The sequence below is a fragment of the Triticum aestivum genome, chromosome 1A (assembly GCF_018294505.1).
Source record: "Triticum aestivum cultivar Chinese Spring chromosome 1A, IWGSC CS RefSeq v2.1, whole genome shotgun sequence".
In the NCBI taxonomy this organism is placed as follows: Eukaryota; Viridiplantae; Streptophyta; class Magnoliopsida; order Poales; family Poaceae; genus Triticum; species Triticum aestivum.
The window spans coordinates 4654993-4671756 of record NC_057794.1 but is presented as its reverse complement, the minus strand read 5'-3'; the positions used below and the strand labels follow the sequence as shown (position 1 = coordinate 4671756).

Here is a 16764-nt window from a genome sequence, read left to right as displayed (position 1 = left end):
CGTCACGGCCGTCGGGATAGATTTGACGTCGTTAGCCGGCCGTGATGAGTGTTGTCGGTGGGCCCGCATATATGCCGACGGCCTATATATGCCGACGACAGCTGTAGGCGTAGTCTGCGATAAGCCGACGGCTTCTATGTGCCGACGGCTGCTGTCGGCGTAGACGGGGATAGCCCGACGGCCATTGTACGCCGACGGCCGGGACTTAGTTGTCGGCATAGCTCTGGTTAGGCCGACGGTGGCCATCGGCATACATTTGGCTGTCGGCTTAGAGCCCTGTTCCGGTAGTGTTGTACCTCTACCTACTGCTGGTGGCATGCCTTCTTCTCTTGCAAGAAGCACAAGCGGTGCCCCATGGAGGGATCTCACTCAGGTCTCAACACATGGCCCTCCTCCACTGGAAAGATACACTTGCAAGACCGCCACTGCAGATGAGCTCGTGGCAGCAAAACACCAGCCCCTGCAATTGGACGGGCATCATGTGCACGGCTGTTCACCATGGCCGCCGCATGCCTTTGGTGGTGGCCAACATCTCCTTGCCGGATGCTGGAATCCATGGCCAGCTTGGTGAGCTCAACTTCTCGGCTCTTCCATTCCTCACACATATTGACCTCAGCAACAACAGTCTCCATGGGGCACTACCCGCCAGTATTATCTCCCTTTCAGCGCTTTTGATACTTAACCTTCCCTACAACCAGCTCACAGGGGAAATTCCTTATGAGATTGGTGGCCTGCGAAGTCTCATGCAAATTGATCTCTCATTTAATAGACTCACAGGACTTATCCCTGCATGTCTGAGTAACCTAACAATGTTAACTTGTCTTGCCATTCACCAAAACATGGTATCAGGGCCCATTCCTGAGGAGATTGGAAGACTTGTCAACCTCCAAGGTCTACAGCTAAGCAACAGTGCCTTAAGTGGCATGATACCAAAAACACTTGGAAATCTGACCCAACTAAATATTTTGTACCTGTTTGGCAATCAGCTTTCAGGGCCTATACCCCATGAACTAGGCAGGCTAGTCCATTTGCAGCGTCTTCAGCTTCAGTCAAATGATTTTTCAGGTCCAATCCCAATCTCCATAACCAATCTCACTAAGATGAACCAACTTTTTCTCTTTGAAAATAAAATCACGGGTTCCATCCCACAGGTAATAGGCAGTCTCAATATGTTAAACCAACTTGGTCTCCATAAAAATCAAATAACAGGTTCAATACCCGTAGAACTAGGGAACCTCACTGTGCTCAATGAACTTTTTCTCTATACAAATCAAATCACAGGTTCAATACCTTCAGAATTGGGCATCTTGCTGAACCTCCAGGAATTAGACTTGTCCGAGAACCAAATAACCGGTTCCATTCCCCAAGAGATTGGCAATCTGATGAACCTCGAATATTTAGGCTTGTCTATGAACCAAATTTTGGGATCAATACCAAAAACTTTTGGGAAGTTGCAAAGCATCCAAACAGTGGAAATATTTAGTAACAAATTATCGGGTTCTCTTCCTCAAGAATTTGGAGGTCTCATAAGCCTTGTTGACCTTGAGGTGTCACACAACTCACTTTCAGGACATTTACCCGCAAATATATGTTCAAGTGGTAGACTCCAACATCTCATTGTCTCATCTAATATGTTCAATGGCCCCATTCCAAGCAGTTTAAGGACATGCACGAGTTTGGTTCGAATTGACCTTCAGAGAAACCAAATAACAGGTGATATACCTCAGCATTTTGGTGTGTATCCACAACTCATAAAAATGATCTTGACATCGAATAGACTCTCTGGGCACATCTCACCAAATCTAGCTGCAAGTACCCAGCTAACGGTACTACATCTAGCACAAAATAACATCACGGGTTCCATACCTCCAATCCTATCTAAATTGTCCAACCTAGTAGAACTAACACTTGATTCTAACCATCTCAGCAGTGACATTCCACCAGAAATCTGCACTCTAACTAATCTATATAAATTGAACTTATCAGCGAACCAATTATCTGGATCCATGCCTACACAAATAAATGAGCTAAGCAATCTAGAATACCTTGATATATCTGGGAACAGATTGAGTGCATCAATTCCAGAGGAACTAGGGGCCTGCAAGAAACTACAGTCCTTGAAGATCAACAATAATAACTTCAGTGGCAGTTTGCCAGATGCGATTGGAAATTTAGCAGGCCTGCAGATCATGTTAGATGTGAGCAACAATAACCTCAGTGGTGTGCTGCCGCATCAACTTGGGAAGTTGGAGATGCTAGAATTTCTGAATTTATCACATAATCAGTTCAGTGGCAGCATTCCGTCCGTCTTTGCAAGCATGGTTAGCCTTTCAACACTTGATGTGTCCTACAACAACTTGGAAGGACCAGTCCCAACAGCCCAGCTACTCCAAAATGCTTCAGCAAGTTGGTTTCTTCCCAATAAAGGTCTGTGTGGTAACCTCTCTGGCCTGCCACCATGTTATTCAACCCCAGCAACTGCCCATAAAAGGGGAAAGATACTTGGTTTGCTTTTCCCAATTGTTCTTGTGATGGGTTTCAGCATTGTTGCTACAACTGTTGTCATAATAATACTTACTCGTAAGAAGAGAAAACCACAAGAAAGTGCTAGCGCTGAAGCAAGGGAGATGTTCTCTGTTTGGAATTTTGATGGTAGATTAGCATTTGACGATATTGTAAGGGCAACAGAAGACTTTGATGATAAGTACATCATTGGAACAGGAGGATACGGCAAAGTCTACATGGCACAACTCCAAGACGGGCAGATGGTTGCTGTGAAGAAGCTTCATCAGACCGAAGAAGAGTTGGATGATGAAAGAAGATTTCATAGTGAAATGGAAATCTTAACACAGATCCGACAACGAAGCATTGTCAAAATGTATGGATTCTGCTCCCATCCAACGTATAAATTTCTCGTCTACGACTACATTCAGCAGGGAAGCCTCCACAGGACATTGGAGAATGAGGAGCTAGCAAAGGAATTGGATTGGCACAAGAGAATTGCTCTTGCAACTGATGTGGCTCAAGCAATATCTTATTTGCACCACGAATGCAGTCCACCTATAATCCATCGAGATATCACAAGCAACAACATCTTACTTGATACATCCTTCAAGGGTTTTGTCTCGGATTTCGGCACGGCAAGGATTCTTAAACCTGATTCATCAAACTGGAGTGCACTAGCAGGAACGTACGGCTACATAGCTCCTGGTATGTACTAGCATAACCTCCCTTCTCACATCAGAAGCATTCATCTCCATCCATTTGTTCATGATTCTAATATTCTCGACACTTTTCTGCAGAACTGTCGTACACATCTGTTGCGACAGAGAAATGTGATGTTTATAGCTTTGGAGTGGTTGTGTTAGAGCTAGTGATGGGCAAGCATCCAAGGGATTTATTAGATGGTAGTCTTTCTAACGGCGAACAATCAATGATGGTGAAAGATATTCTGGACCAACGGCCAACAACACCAAAATCAACTGAAGAGAATAGCTTAGCTCTGCACATCAAGCTGGCCTTATCTTGTTTGGAATCTTCTCCCCAAGCAAGGCCAACCATGCGGGAGGCATACCAAACACTCATCCAGCCATCTTCTAGTTCAACTACCGTGCCTTTCAGTGCACTTACATTACAGCAAGGGATGCATGTTTGACATAAGGTCTGAATCCTAGTGAGAAACCAGGGTCTACCGAAGCAGAGGCCGATTCAGATTTATATTTTTTTAACTTACGTCACTCATACACCACCTATATATACCTCTTGACACACAGGATGAGTTGAAGACTCATTGTAAGTCTATGTATTTGTAGACTCTCCTGATACAACAAAGATCACCGTTGTGTGCCCGTGGTTTTTCCCGCAAGGGTTTCCCACGTAAAAATGTGTGTCTGGTCCTGTGTTCTTTATATTTCTCTGTTTGTTCGCTTGCTGATTTCTAACAGTGCATAAGTATAATTTGGTTTGCGGGTTGCTTATATTTGTTATAAGACTGAACTGTACACATAGTATCCACATGTGACACTTTCTTTCGGCTGTTGTCTGCAGGGTAATTAAAATGTGTCCTAATATTTGTCTCTTTTATCTACTATTGCTCCCATAACCTAAAGATTGAAAAAATGAAATCCAAAACTGGCGCAGTACCATGTAGTCCTGCTTTATTTGTTCCATATGAAAATCGAGATGAAATATCTTGGACCAAGCAGGAATAATCCCAATGCATAAACGGGAAGAAATGAATGTAAGCACATTGGAAGTAAGTAGGTGCATAAAAAAAGAGAAGTAGCACAATATACTAAGTAAAAGGACTTGCAGAGGGTTGTAGGGCAGAAGTATGTAGTCCTTATTATTGGTCCCATGAATCTGAAGGTGAAAAATAGAATGCAAAACTGACACGTTATCATGTCATCCCGCTTTATTGTTCTCTGGGTATCAAAGTAAAATACCTTGCACCAAGCAGGAATGATCACAATGATCAAGTGTTCGATCCGTAAACGGAACAAATGAATGTGAACACACGGATATAGGTGCATAAAACAAGAAAAGTACAACAGTACTAGGTAAAAAGAGCTTACGGAGGATTGTAGGGCACACATATGTAGTCCTTGTCCTTAGGATGCAGCATGTGTAGTCCTTGTCCTTGGGATGGAGCAATAGATAATTTACCACTAAACTTAATTTCAAGCACTGGTTGGCGAGATATTCATGGAACAAAGATACAACCTTCCTTTTCTTCATGCCTAATACAAACTTAACAAAGGATGAGATGAGATGATAGGAAAACGCCGTGACTGAGAAAATCAGATACCAATTCAATTCAACATAGACATACTAGCAACAGGATGTACAACCATATAGAGAACACTCCCTTTATCACTCACTATTATTCCAACACAATGGAGAAGAGACATTTCATCGTTCAACGAATTGCAGTGGTATATGAGGAAAGGTACAAGGAATATGTCCATGCATAAACAAAGTGTTGACTATTTACAACGAGATCAAACCTATAACGTAGTCGAATTGACGTGTGCGTCACTGTTGACAGTCCCAGTTCATCCTCCTGTGCCAATAGACAAAAGTAAGCACATCAAATTAGTCTATTGGCTGACAAGTGTAGACAATCAGGGGGAATCAAGCAAATTAAAGCATGTGCCATTTGATATGTTCAGCAGAGTTTCAAAGTTCAAGGTCAAATCCATTATACAACAGATGTTTGGCATGAAAATGGTTTTTATATTCCCCCTTCTGTGTGTTTCTTTTGCTAGTAAGATCAAGATAGGATAAGCTCAATTTGTTTGTGTGAAATTAAGCCTGAACTTCATGATTTATGAGTTAAGAAATACCTTTCAATTAGATCACGTGACAAGATAAAAGACACGCGTTTATAGCTTCAAGCACTCTGATTGCATGAGAAAATGACACGAGTCATCGATTTCTTCCTTGGGATATCAGCACCATAATCAATGTGAATAGAAACTAGTCAGTCTCGCAATTGACATACCTGCTGCCGGTTTGCCGGACTGCTGCATGACCACTTGGTGCAGCAGGTTAGTTAGGCTCAGAATAAAGATCAGTCTGCTTGTCTGGTTGGAGGTACGATGGGACTGAGTTTGATTCGAAGTCCATATCAGCTTCCAAAGCATCAAGCTCTGCATTTCTCAACATAAAAATGAGAACATCATACAGAGAACTACTGTCTTGTCTCTAAATTAACATGTCCATGACACAAAACTACTGAAGTTTTGCAAAAGTGCCAAAGGAATTTTCAGAAGAAATCTAAGACTGATATAAATTGGAGAGTTTGCTGGGCATTTCATCGAACATGTGGTGTGCGGGAACTTGTCCTTATGGCCCAGCTAGCCTCCCTCCTCTGAATCCTCTTCCTGCCCCTGAAATGGGTGCTCAAACCAGCAAAATCAGCAGCAGCCACCAAATTCTCCTCGTCCATGGCATCAGCCACCAGAAGTTGTAGGATCCATTAGATCGGGAGAGCACCTACTGACCACCTGAGGCACGGTGAGCACTGGGAGTTGTGGGTGGCATGGCGACCTCGATGGACGTAGAGCAGCGGGGAGAAGAACACCATGCCATTGAAGAGCTCACGGACGTGGTCGGTAGCGCTGCCGACGAGTGGACACCGTGGTTGCTGCACTTGATGGCCCAGCGCTCGGTGGTGGGGCTTCAAGACGGGGAGGAGGACGCCGGAGGGTACGGCCTCCGCGGCGTGGAGTCAGGGGCCGGAGCACCGGTGGTCAGTGGGCCAGAGCAGGATAACGTGCTCCACCTATGCACATTAATTACCTTGAATTCTTTCTTCTACTGATAAAAAAAAGGGCAACCTGGTGCATGTAGCTCCCGCTTGCGCAGGGTCCAGGGAAGGGTCCGACCACTTTGGGTCTATAGTACGCAGCCTTTCCCTACATTTCTGTAAGAGGCTGTTTCCAGGACTTGAACCCATGACCTCATGGTCACAAGGCAGCAGCTTTACCACTGCGCCAAGGCTCCCCTTCAATTCTTTCTTCTACTGATAACGAACAATTTTAGACCTTGAATCCCTCCAATGACGTTGCATTAGACTACATGTGCAATTTATCCGGTCGCTACAATGAAAGGTCAACAATTGCTTCACCATATGGGATCTTTGAAAATTGAGAGGAAAAGAGATCCGGCATTTGCCTGCATGTACAAGCATCTCTGTTAGTACTGTGCAAGTGACAAGTTAAGCATGCAAAGGGGTTAGGATATGAAAACCAACAACAAAAACACATATGTTAGGAAATAGTTAAGCTTGCTACTACATCATATATATTTTTCTATGCCACATGGCTATAATTAATTCACAGCAAACAGGTGTGGAACACAAAAATAGCATTGACGCTGATCATGGCTATAATTAATTCACAGCAAACAGGTGTTTGGATCTATTCCTATCCTGGATCGGAGGGAGTACCAGAGTATGGAAGCAGTAACAATATTATTATTATTATTTTGCATGGACAATAACAATAATTTGCACACTTTTGACTACCTACGAATACTGGCGTGTTGGATGTTACACGGCAATCAACACGTACCGAAAGTGCTGGTAGTAGAAAAGTCAACCCACATGGGCTTGGAACTTTTCTTCGGTCGGTGTGGTCATGATGCTGCTTGGTTCTACATTCTTTGAATTCCCGAAAAGAACGGACGGAGAAGACGGAGGGGCTGAAATGGCATCGCGAAACGGTAGCAAGGCCCAAGCTAAAGAGGGCCCATAGGCAGAGGCGGAGCTGCAAAAGGCGCCCAGATTCGGGCAAGAAACCTGCCTGGGCCTGGCCTGGGGAGCGGAAAGAGAAGCCAAAATGGGGTTTTCTGGAGAAGGGCCATTTTTTGGGCCAAAATAATGCAGCAACACCCAACCCTCGACACGACAACCGCACCACCACTGTCACCAATTCGGTCCAATCCGCACTCGGCTGCACACCACCGCTGGATACCCCCCCTGCCGTCGCCGCCGGCTGCGCCAACCGAACCCGCCGCCGTGTGAACCCCGTTTCGCCGCACCACCTCCGCGCTGCAACAATCTCAATTTGGCCGTAGCCCGTCCCCACCCGACGGCACACCACCTCCGTATCGTCACCGCACTCGCGCTGTCGAAGCTCAAGTCCAAGAACAAGATTGGCTTCAAGAGAGTGCGAGCGCGTGGCTCCGTCCACTTCGGCATCGAGTTCTAGTGTGACAACCGTGGCTATTGTCTCGACACGGTCAAGGTGGCTCACATCACGGCGCAAGCCTATGATGTCGGGGCTTGTCGTTCATCCGGCCGTGAGAGGAGCTCAACTTCCCGAAGATTGCAAACCGGGAGGATGCGGAGTTCATTGGTCCGCCGTTGACAATTGTGCCGCTCAATGAGGAAGAGAAGAAGAAGGACATACACATTGTTCCCGGTGAGAGCGATGAGGAGGCCATGGTGAGGTTTGCGAGGGACAACCCACAGTATGTCCAATACGAGGTGGAATTCTTGTAGAAGCGAGACCACGAGAAGGAGGACAAGGCTGGCCCATCGATGGTGGTCAACCTTTCATTTGAGTTCACCTCCTATCAAGAGGAGATCCTGGCATATTGGAACTCCGTGTGGACACCGACTATGTGTCAGCCGAGTAGAGTAGTACCGATTTTTTATATTTGATCAAGTAGTAGGATGAACTTTTATGTATAGGGTTTAAATCTATGCAATTAATGTTTGGATGTTTGTTTGAATTGATGTATGCAACATGCTTTCAGGAGAAATTTGTAGGGTATCTATTGGAGTCGGAGGTTTTTGGTGTTGTAGAAACCTACTGGAGGCTCTCTAAGAGATTCTCCATCTTGTTCAATTGAATTTCCCTCTTACTGCCGAGACACAGCTTGGTCAGTTATTAACTTGTTGAGGTGCATGTGGGGCGAAACTTCATGGGGTAGTATCTTGTGCTTGATCGTGTGAAAAAGGGCTCGATGCTCTGGTCTTGCATTGCGGCGCCTGACGTGGCATGCATGTCTCCTCATACCTACTCCCTCCGTCCCGAAATTTTTGTCTTAGATTTGTCCACATGCGGCTGTATCTAATCACGTTTTAGTGTTAGATACATCAAGAAACATCGGATGGTGTAGGACAGCTCATCGATGGACAATGTTGTTGTTTTGTGAGGAGGGCCAAGGATTGGCGCGTGTACATGTACAGCTAGCTTGATGCCAAGGAACAGCTTGGTCAGTTATTAACTTGTTGATGAAGGTTTATGGTCTGGTCTTTTCTTGTGTAGATTGCCATGTGTACGTGGGCCAAGGCTTGGGCGTACGTGGTTCACGGTTCACCACATGCATGACAATGGACAATGTTGTTGCTTTGTGAAGAGGGCCAAGGCTTGGGCGTGCATGCATGACCAAGACCAAGACCAAGAATTAGACTTGATGAAGGTTTATGGTATAGTCTTTTCTTGTGCAGATTGGCATGTCTGTGTGTACATGTACTGCTAGCTGACAGCGTGACGCGGAGATGCGTGTTGATTGACTAACACAAGCTACGCGGCGTGCACTGAATATAAATAAGGGTTGCATCTGTGCACTGCATAACTCAAATCACATCCCCCGACCAAACACAGATGCAAACACTACGCCGCAAGATGCCACCTTTCTTCTACCTTTGGTGCCTACTGCTTGCGCCGTGCCTTCTTCTCTTGGAAGAAGCACAAGCGGCGCGCCATGGAGGGGTCTCACTGAGGTCTCAGCACATGGCCCTCCTCCGCTGGAAGGCTACTCTTGCAAGCCCACCGCCCCAGATGAGCTCCTGGCGGGAAAACACCAGCCCGTGCAACTGGACGGGAATCATGTGCTTGGCCATTCGCCATGGCCGCCGCATGCCCCGAGCGGTGACCAACCTCTCCTTGCCGAATGCTAGCATCATTGGCAAGCTTGGTGAGCTCAACTTCTCGGCTCTTCCATTCCTCACATACATCAACCTTACTAACAACAGCCTCCATGGTGCAATACCCGCTAGCATCGGCTCCCTGTCATCACTATCCTATCTTGACCTCGGCCTCAACAATCTCAAAGGACAAATTCCGTCTGAGATTGGTTGCCTGCAAAGTCTCACTCAGCTTGGTCTCGCACATAACAGACTCACTGGACATATTCCTGCGTCTCTAGGTAACCTAACAATGTTAACTGTACTTATCATCCACCAAAACATGGTATCAGGTCCCATTCCTGAGGAGATTGGAAGGCTTGTCAACCTACAATTTCTACAGCTAAGCAACAACACATTAAGCGGTCTGATACCAAAAACTCTTGGAAATCTGACCCAACTAAATACTTTGCGCCTGTATGGTAATCTACTTTCAGGGCCTATACCCCAGGAGCTAGGCCAGCTAATCCATTTGCAAGATCTTGAACTTGTTTCAAATCATATTTCAGGTCCAATTCCAATCTCCATAACCAATCTCACTGAGATGAGAAGACTTTCTCTCTCTAGAAATCAAATCACAGGTCCAATACCCCCTGAACTAGGCAACCTTGCTAGGCTAAACCATCTTGATCTCTCCCAAAATCAAATCACAGGTTCAATACCCCTAGAATTAGGCAACCTCACTATGCTCAATGAACTTTCTCTCTATACAAATCAAATCACAGGCCCAATACCTTTAGAATTGGGCTACTTGCTGAATCTCCAGTATTTAATTTTGTCCTATAACCAAATATCTGGCCCTATTCCTGGCAGCTTGGGAAATGTAACCAGGCTAGTACAACTACACCTCCATCAAAATCGGCTAACCGGCTCCATTCCCCAAGAAATTGGCAATCTGGTGAACCTCGAACATTTAATGTTGTATCAGAACAGAATTTCGGGGTCAATACCAGAAACTTTTGGGAAGTTGCAAAGTGTCCAAAAAATGCATATCTACGATAATAATTTATCAGGTTCTCTTCCTCGGGAATTTGGAGATCTCATCGGCCTTGTTGAACTTGGGCTTTATAACAACTCGCTTTCAGGACCCTTACCCGCAAATATATGTTCAGGTGGCAGACTTTGATATCTCAGTGTCTCTTCTAATATGTTCACTGGCCCAATTCCAAGGAGTCTAAAGACATGTGTGAGTTTGGTTAAAATTTCCCTTGGGAATAACCAACTAACAGGAGATATATCTCAGCATTTTGGTGCGTATCCACAACTCAAATGGATGAGCTTGTCATCTAATAGACTCTCTGGGAAGATCTCACCCAACCTAGGTGCATGTACCCAACTTACGGCACTAAATCTAGCACAAAATATGATCACGGGTTCCATACCTCCAACACTTTCTAAATTGTCCAACTTATCAGAACTAAAACTCGATTCTAATCATCTCAGTGGTGAGATTCCACCAGAAGTCTGTAGTTTAACAAAGCTATCTAGGCTGAACTTGTCATCAAACAAATTATCAGGATCCATACCTACACAGATAGAAAAGCTCAGCAATCTAGAATTGCTTGATATATCTTGGAACAGACTGAGTGGATTAATACCTGAGGAATTAGGGGCCTGCATGAAACTACATTCCTTGAAGATCAACAACAACAACTTCAATGGGAGTTTGCCTGGCGTGGTCGGAAATTTAGCAAGCCTGCAGATTATGTTAGATGTGAGCAACAATAAACTCAGTGGTGTGTTGCCGCAGCAACTTGGGAAGTTGGGGATGCTAGAATTTCTGAATTTGTCACATAATAAGTTCAATGGCGGCATTCCATCCTCCTTTGCAAGCATGGGGAGCCTTTCAATACTCGATGTGTCCTACAATGACTTGAAAGGACCAGTCCCAACAACACGGCCATTTCAAAATGCTTCAGCTAGTTGGTTTATTCCCAATAAAGGTTTATGTGGTAACATCTCTGGCCTGCCACCTTGTTATTCAATTCCAGTAGCTAGTCACCATGAACAAAAGATACTTGGTTTGCTTTTGTCAGTTGTTCTTGTGGTGGGTTTCAGCATTGTTGCTGCAATTGTTGTCATAATAATGATCAGTCGTAACAATAGAAAACCACAAGGTGTCACTACTGAAGCAAGGGACCTATTCTCCGTTTGGAATTTTGATGGAAGATTAGCATTTGATGATATTGTAAGGGTAACCGAAGATTTCAATGATAACTACATCATTGGAACTGGTGGATACGGCAAGGTCTACAAGACACAACTCCAAGATGGGCAGCTAGTTGCTGTGAAGAAGCTTCATCAGACCGAAGAGCAGTTGGACGATGAAAGAAGATTTCGCAGTGAAATGGAAATTTTATCACAGATCCGACAACGAAGCATTGTCAAAATGTATGGATTCTGCTCCCATCCAGCGTATAAATTTCTCGTCTATGACTACATTCAGCAGGGAAGCCTCCACAGGACATTGGAAAATGTGGAGCTAGCCAAGGAATTAGATTGGCAGAAGAGGATTGCTCTTGCAACTGATGTGTCTCAAGCAATATCTTATTTGCACCACGAATGCAGTCCACCTATAATCCATCGAGATATAACGAGCAACAACATCTTACTTGATACGACCTTGAAGGCTTTCATCTCAGATTTCGGCACGGCAAGAATTCTTAAGCCCAATTCATCGAACTGGAGTGCACTAGCAGGGACGTATGGCTACATAGCTCCTGGTATGTACTAGCATAAAATTTCTTCTCACATCAGAAGCATTCATCTCAGTCCATTTGTTCATAATTCTAATGTTTTGATTTTGTGCAGAACTATCATACACATCTGTTGTGACAGAGAAATGTGACGTCTATAGCTTTGGCGTGGTTGTGCTAGAGCTAATGATGGGGAAGCATCCAAGGGATCTATTAGACGGTAGTTTGCCAAGGGAGGAACAAGCTATACTAGTGAAAAATATTCTGGACCGACGGCCAATAACACCAACAACAACAGAAGAGAATAGCTTAGCTCTGCTCATCAAGCTGGCCTTCTCTTGCTTGGAATCTTCTCCACAAGCAAGGCCAATCATGCGCGAGGCATACCAAACACTCATTCAGTAGGATGAGTTGATGACCCATTGTAAGTCTATGTATTTGTAGACACTCTCCGCTATAGTGAAAGCACCGTCATGTGCCTGTGGTTTTTCCCGCAAGGGTTTTCCACGTAAAAATTGGTGTCCCGTGTTCTTAATATTTCTCTGTTTGTTCGCTTGTCGATTTCTAACCCTGCATAAATATAACTTGTTTTACGGGTTGCTTGTAAAACACTCTATATGCGGTGCCTATTCTTATATTTGTTTAGACGCAGTACCCACATGTGACAGTGACAACTTCTTTCGGCTGTTCTCGGGAAGGGTACTTGAAATGGTGGTCACACTTTATTGTCCTCTAGGAATCAAAGCAAAATACCTTGGACCAAGCAAGAACGGTCACAATGATGTCGCGTAAAAAGGAACAGATGAATGTAAACACGCAGAGCTAGGTGCATAAAAAGGAAAAATTACCACAGTATACTAAGTAAAGGGACTTACAGAGGGTTGTAGGGCAGGAGTATAAAGTTCTTGTCCTTATGATGGAGGATTGATCAAGGAGGGTTCGCGACATTGACATGGAACAAAGGATGACGTACAATCTTCTTTTTCTTCATGCCTAATGCAAACTTAACAGAGGATGAGATGATATGATATGAAGGAAATCCCCATATGACAGACAACATGAGAGCTAGCAATGTCCCATAACTTTTTTTATCAGAAAACTAGATACCAATTCAACTCAGCTAGTGCAATCACAGACATGCTACCAACAGGATGTACAACAGTATAGAGAACAACTCCCTCTATTGCTCCACTATTATTATTCCAAAACAACAGGAAGAGACATCATTCAACGAATTGCAGTGGTATATGAAAGATTCAACGAACTTGTCCATGCACAAACATAGCGCCGACCATTCACATCGAGATCAAAGCTACACCATAGTTTTTTTCGTTACTTTCAGGTACGAATTGACGCGTGCGGCACCGTAGGCAATCCCAATTCATCCTCCTGCACCAACAGAAATAAGTGAGCACAGCACATTAGTCTACTGGTTGACAAGTGTAAACAATCAGGAACACAAGTCTGGTCTGGGAGCTAGAATCATAATCTACCAAGCAAGAAATTGATAGGAGATATAAATGAAGAAGCATACAGTTTGTTGAGCATCTTTAATTCCCTGCAATGCGAAAGCAACTTGTTCAAGATTATAAGTTTGGTTATACATGTCACCTTGACCTTCATACATGTAGGGAAGCATGTGGAGTATAAAGATTAGAGCACTAGACTGTAGGCTCCTGCCACAAAAGGAATGATTAAATGCTACAGGATAATCATGGAGAACCAATAGCATTCCATATTTGTCTTATCCGTGGTAAGAACTTGCTAGCTTTCCAAATCAGCAGTTTCTATATGGACACAACCTACCTAGGAGGAAATTCTGAAACTATAAAAAAATGACCTACTGTAAAGAAGGAAAACATGTTAAAATTGTATGAAAGCACGTCAACTAGATTCAGGATTCAGCTATACCTTCTCACCTAGCCTTTTAGATGGTGAATTGTCAACATTGGTACTGCTGATGGACGGCCACAAGAGAGAGTAGGTCTGGTTAACCATATATTTTTGTTGACATTTTAGACAAGCATTGATAGTGAAGTCTCATTGTTAATATGATTTTCCTTCCTAGTTCTCCCTAAGACAAAGCAAACATAACAAATGCGGATAAACCCACAACTACCCGTGTAATTCCAATAACAGAGCATATTTGGAGATTCGCTTTAAAATAAGCACTGTTTAGCAGCAGATGATAATTCCTTATGGAGCCCCTCAATGCGGAGTATAAGAAGCGATAGACTAGTAACATAAGAGAATGTGAAAGATACTAAAATTGTTTTATTAAACTAGTTCATTATACTTTTCAGATGTGTCCTGTTAGGTAAGAAAACATCCTCAAATTGTTCTGTAAGTGCAACTTGCCATCTAGACCTCTATCCAGAAAATTGCATGTCCTCATTAGTTGAGCAGCAACTAGTACAGCAATTGTCTGGTTTGTGAGACTAGTCGGCCAGAGACAAATAAATAAATAAAGAGGGGGTTGGGTTGGGTATGTAGGAGCAGCTAGGTTGAAATACATACATCTTGCGCTGCTTGAGGATCCTCATGGCGCGCGCCTTGACGGCCTCCTGCGTGGTGCTGGGCCTGGTCTTCTTGATCTGCTCCTTGTAAATCTATATCTTCAATCCTGTAAGTTTTCATCAACACTTTGAGCTCTTTATTGGCAGCCTTCATTGCAGAATGAAAAACAATTGAACATAAGTTTGGGAGCTAGAATGAGAAATTCAGAATATATGATGAACCAGACAGGAAACTAAAGCAACATACAGTCAGTCGAGCATCTTTAATTCACTCCGATGCGAAAGCAACTTGGTCAAGATTACATATTTCGTTGTACATCATGTCATTCTCCCCTTCATACCAGTAGAAAAACAGAGTATAAAGATTAGGGCACTAGAACTAGACTAATAGGTTGCTGACAAAAAAGAATGATTAGATGCTAAAGGATAATATATTTAACTAAGGCCCGGAGCATGGAGGAACGATAGCAGCAGTTTCTATAACAAGTAACCTAAGCAGATAAGAACACAACCTTTACCTGTAAGGAACTTCTGAAAGTTGCAAAAAATGGCTTATTGTAAAGAAGGAAGAAAAATCGGATGGTGTATGAAAGCACTTGGACTAGATTCGGGGTCCAGTTATAGAAACTGGATGGACAGCCTTGGATAACCTTTGAGATGGTGACTTGTCAACGTTGATGGATGGGGCAGCATGGACCAGCGAGCGATCAGGAAGAGAGGAGACGAAGACGGTGCTGCGGCGCGTTGTGGGCATTTCATCGAACAGGTGGTGTGCGCCAGCTGATCTTTATGGCCCCGGCCGCCTCCCTCCTCCAAATCTCTCTTCTTCTCCCTGAAATCGATGCTCAAACTACCAAAATCAGCACTAAGCCAGCAACAATCAACAGTTTTCTTCATCCGTGGCGTGGCATCAATCAACGGAAGTTGTTGGATTTGGTAGAAGGAGAGAGCACCTACTGACCTGAGGGGTCGATGTAGAATAGCGAAGAGAAGAGCTGACGGACGTGGTCCCTGGCGTTGCCGACGAGCGGACACCGCAGTCGCTCGCCGGCAGGGACGGAGCTCGCAGTCGGCCGTCGCGGCGGCGCAACTTGGCAGCGACGGCCTCGAGGCCATTACAGGATTTCTATTTTCCAGTGTGAGGCTTTTGTTTTGTTTTTCATACTTATATGCTTATATTCCAAAAATACACTAAAATATACTACTGTAGATATGTAGATATATAGAACAACATTCCATCCATTTCAAAATAAGTGTCGTGGTTACTAGTAGTTTTTAAAGAATGTTCACCATGTAATTTTAAAATGTTTCAGGGAATGTCAAAAGAATTGTTCTCACGGTTTTAAAAAAGGTTCACGAGTTTTAGAAATGCTCATGCAGTGTAATTTGTTTGCAAAAGTTTTAGCACAAATCACATCATTCAACAAAATGGTTGTGTCATTTAAAAATGTTCACACATTTAAAAAATTATGTTGATGAAATTTCGACAAAAACAAGTTTGTCCATGCTCAACATGTATAAAAAAAATGCTTGCATGTATATGGAAAATGTACAACGCGGATTCAAAAAATATTCAATGTATATTTAAAAAATATGCATCATGTATTGAAAATTATCAATGTGTATCTGAAAAATGTTTCACATGTATTAAAAATAGTATTAAAGATGTACTTCAAAATGGTTAACATGTATTAAAAAACATGTTCAAACATGTATTTAAAACAATGTTCATCATGCGTTTTGAAAATGTTCAGCGTGTATACAAAAAAGTAGAACGTGTACTAGAAAAGGTAGACTTGTATTTAAAAAAAGAACAAATAATAAATTGAAAAAACATATGACACCCGATAAGGAAAACTTAGAAAAGGAGAGAAGAAAAATTGTGCGGGACCTTCCACAATACAGGTAGGGATGTGCTTCGTTGCCCGCTTGAGGCCCAATTAAGACCACACACGAAGAAAATGAACTGTTTGATTACGTGCAGACCTGCACCGCATGAAGTTTGTAGCCCCTCACAACCACGCTTGCTAGAAACCCCCAAATTGACAGTTTTCAATGAGTCAGGCTGAGTTGAGGCACATCAAGCACACATAATGGGCCTAATATCTTTTTTGTCCCTTTTTATCTACAC

General features: G+C 43.5%; 1 protein-coding gene, 1 long non-coding RNA gene and 1 pseudogene across 5 annotated transcripts; 2 read left to right on the top strand and 1 right to left on the bottom strand.

The window, feature by feature from the left end:
* Positions 1-368: 368 nt before the first annotated feature.
* On the top strand, positions 369-3662 carry LOC123062545 (probable leucine-rich repeat receptor-like protein kinase At1g35710). Its single transcript, XM_044486133.1, has 2 exons — positions 369-3210; positions 3303-3662. Exons 1-2 carry the CDS (start codon positions 384-386, stop codon positions 3653-3655), a joined length of 3180 nt encoding a protein of 1059 aa, XP_044342068.1. The 5' UTR covers positions 369-383; the 3' UTR covers positions 3656-3662.
* A 1847-nt stretch (positions 3663-5509) lies between these two features.
* LOC123184467 (uncharacterized) lies at positions 5510-15768 on the bottom strand. 4 transcript variants are annotated; one of them, XR_006492976.1, is made up of 7 exons: positions 15595-15768; positions 15284-15465; positions 14881-14966; positions 13652-14781; positions 12993-13506; positions 11020-11117; positions 5510-6678 (listed from the first exon to the last, which is right to left on the bottom strand). It is a non-coding gene; the product is annotated as an uncharacterized lncRNA (long non-coding RNA). The 4 variants fall into 4 exon arrangements; XR_006492973.1 differs by having other exon boundaries at positions 12993-14781; XR_006492974.1 differs by having other exon boundaries at positions 12993-14740.
* Positions 9121-12637, top strand: LOC123184455 (probable leucine-rich repeat receptor-like protein kinase At1g35710; annotated as a pseudogene).
* Positions 15769-16764: the final 996 nt, after the last annotated feature.

Coding starts and splice junctions, on each gene's coding strand:
- LOC123062545 (XM_044486133.1), top strand. CDS start 384: ATGGCCCTCCTCCACTGGAAAGATACACTTGCAAGACCGCCACTGCAG. Junction 3,211..3,302: donor GTACGGCTACATAGCTCCTG/GTATGTACTAGC, acceptor ACTTTTCTGCAG/AACTGTCGTACACATCTGTT.